Raw genomic sequence first — 2725 nt, forward strand, 5'->3', positions numbered from 1 at the left:
ACAGGTAGTGCATTTGCTATTCCAAAACAATTAGACTTGTTAGGACCGCCGACCAAAAGATAACTTGGGCCAAAAGCCCAAGTATTACTTATTCCTTAAAAGAACAACAAATAACGTTTTAATTTTCATGGGAATTTGCAGAGAAATCTTTCATCTAAAGGCCAGAAGATTTGTGCAGAAAACTTAAAACATTGATTACAATCATCAACGAGGTATTGGTACGATTTTCCCTTTCTCAATAAAACCCCTTCGTGTAGGAATGATCTAAATGCATTAGGAACAATACACAAATTCCCCCATGGTTCATAACAAACTGAGAAATGGATCCCAACATCTGTTGCAAGATGTGCACACAAACTTCTCAATAGCTATTAATGCAAAGTAACCCATACCAGGTTATCTCCAAGCAATATAGATAACTTCCCACAATCAGATTAAAATTGCAACCTAATGAAGCTAAGTTGCATATGAGGAATGTTTTCTTCTTCTTTCCTAAACATGTTCTTCTTGACCAATCAATCAATCAAATCAATAGCTTGAAGATTCAGGAATTTCGTTTTCTCCATACTTTCGAGCAGAACAACATACTCAAAGAAGCGAACATTACAGAAAGAAAAACAAAAGGGGTAAAAAAAAAAGAGGTTTTGTGTGTAGCATGGATCAGACATTTTTAAGCTTAGCCATCTTGGAAGGAGGCCATCTCCCTTTCTTTCGAAGGTGCCTCTTTCTCACTAACCTCTTCCTACGAAGCTCCGCGCGCTTCTGCTTTTTCTTCAGAATATCAGCCTCGGATTCGAGCTTCAAACCAGATGGAGTACCATCATTCTCACCATCACCATTCTTTATTGTTTCTTTTACCTCTGATGGAGATTCGGTTGTCAAGACCTCGGCAACTACTGCACGCACAACTGCTATCATGCTTTCCTTGCGAATCGAAAGGTATTGTGTCACAAACCTAGCACCTTCAAAAATAGAATGGGAGGAGACAAGATTACAAGAACGCCTGAATGTGCAAAAACCATATAGCAAGTCAAAGTAACCTTCTAATCACAGAAACATATCAAGGAGATGCAAAAAGATCATCTCTACTTTTTTGTGAAGCCTTTGGAATAAAGCTTTACAGTAGCTTGATGTGCAAACATTAGAGGAAAAACATTAGCTCAGATTGCAGGAATACTTAAATCCAAAAGGATTTCTTTTACCATAAGAGAATGCCAAAAACAGCTGACACTGCGGATGAAATAGTTTGCAGCCTTTAGGCGAGATAATACCAAAATTCAGAGAAATCTCTCTTCTGTTAATTAACCAGAAATAATAAACAGTGATAAACATTCACAGTTTCTATCACTTCTTTAGACAGGATGAAAAGTCACTATTTCTAACACTGATAAACAGTCAACAGTTTCGAACACTTCTTTAGGCAGGATGAAAAGTCACTATTTCTAACACTGATAAACAGTCAACAGTTTCGAACACTTCTTTAGGCAGGATAAACTCCCTATCATCTGCTCTATGGAGTATAATATCCACTTGTTTTCAGATGTATTTCCAGACTTACAAGGCATGATTAGTAGGAGAATCAAAGAAAATACAGATGGAAGCAAAAGAGGGAACCAAAAACTGATGCAAATACCTAACAGTGTCAACGCTTTTTTTAGAAAAAATTATTCTTATGCAAGAAGATGGTGATGATATAATGCTCGCAGAAAGAAATCGATTGACACAGAAGAATAGACCGAGGAAATCCCTTTCACTCCGTGAAAAAAACACCCAAGCAGGAAACAGACATGCTTCACCAGATCGATCAGAAAGGATAAAAGGATTACCTGAAGGATGAAGCGAGGTGCAAAAGGGAAGAGGAGGATGAGAAGAGGAAGAAGAGGAAGAAGAAGAAGAAGAAGAAGAAGAAGGAACGGAGGAAGAAGATGATGAAGGAAACCGAGCAGAGATGAGGCCCGCCATAGCCACGCTCGCTGCCATTGCTGCAGATAGAAGAACGCTACTATATCCACAAACGCACGCGCACACACAAAAAATACTCTTCTTACATTAACGATAGCTATGGCACCGGTCCGGTTTCGGTTCGGTTTGAGCCGAAACCGGTTCCATAGCTACTTAACGATACAATATTAGAACATCCCATTTTGTTTTAAATGAATTGTCTCATGGGCCAATTTTGTTCTTAGAAGACGTTAACATCTCGGCTAAGTCTCCCACCCATTTCTATTCTCTCTCTCTCTCTCTCTCTCTCTCTCTCTCTCTCTCTCTCTATGTTCCGGTTGGATGCAAGATATAGAAAAAGGGTTTGGTAGATGGGATGCGAGATACTTGTTTCATGATGCATCACTAGATTCCTCTGTAAATGAGGCCTTTTAACAACGCCAATGTATCATGACATGGGACAAATGTGGAGGCACATGCTTCACACATTATACTACACGTGTTGCACCTAACTACAAAACCATATTCTTTGCGGAACAGGGAAATCGTACACATCGATACATGTTAGAGCCCATACCGTTATCAGCCATTCGAACCATTGCTTCCATGCGACTTAGCTCACATGCATTGCGATGTGAGACGGGGCGTTGGGGCACAAGTGATGAGAGTGGTCGGGTCGGCTATGCACACTTTGCCCTAAACAAGTTCGCGAGTCTGAGTATCACACTTTGATACAATGCTCTGCCTTTGATCATATTCGACCATGCTTTCCACATCTCTTCGA

The 2725-nt window shown here is 39.9% G+C and overlaps 1 protein-coding gene across 1 annotated transcript; it reads right to left on the reverse strand.

The window, feature by feature from the left end:
* Positions 1-417: 417 nt before the first annotated feature.
* PSRP5 (plastid-specific 50S ribosomal protein 5) lies at positions 418-2029 on the reverse strand. The gene is made up of 2 exons (XM_087318052.1): positions 1827-2029; positions 418-962 (listed from the first exon to the last, which is right to left on the reverse strand). Exons 1-2 carry the CDS (start codon positions 1978-1980, stop codon positions 661-663), a joined length of 456 nt encoding a protein of 151 aa, XP_087174178.1. The 5' UTR covers positions 1981-2029; the 3' UTR covers positions 418-660.
* Positions 2030-2725: the final 696 nt, after the last annotated feature.

The sequence above is a fragment of the Azolla caroliniana genome, unplaced genomic scaffold (genome assembly GCF_043228905.1).
Source record: "Azolla caroliniana isolate FFs.n. ecotype wild unplaced genomic scaffold, voAzoCaro1.0.p SCAF_4, whole genome shotgun sequence".
In the NCBI taxonomy this organism is placed as follows: Eukaryota; Viridiplantae; Streptophyta; class Polypodiopsida; order Salviniales; family Salviniaceae; genus Azolla; species Azolla caroliniana.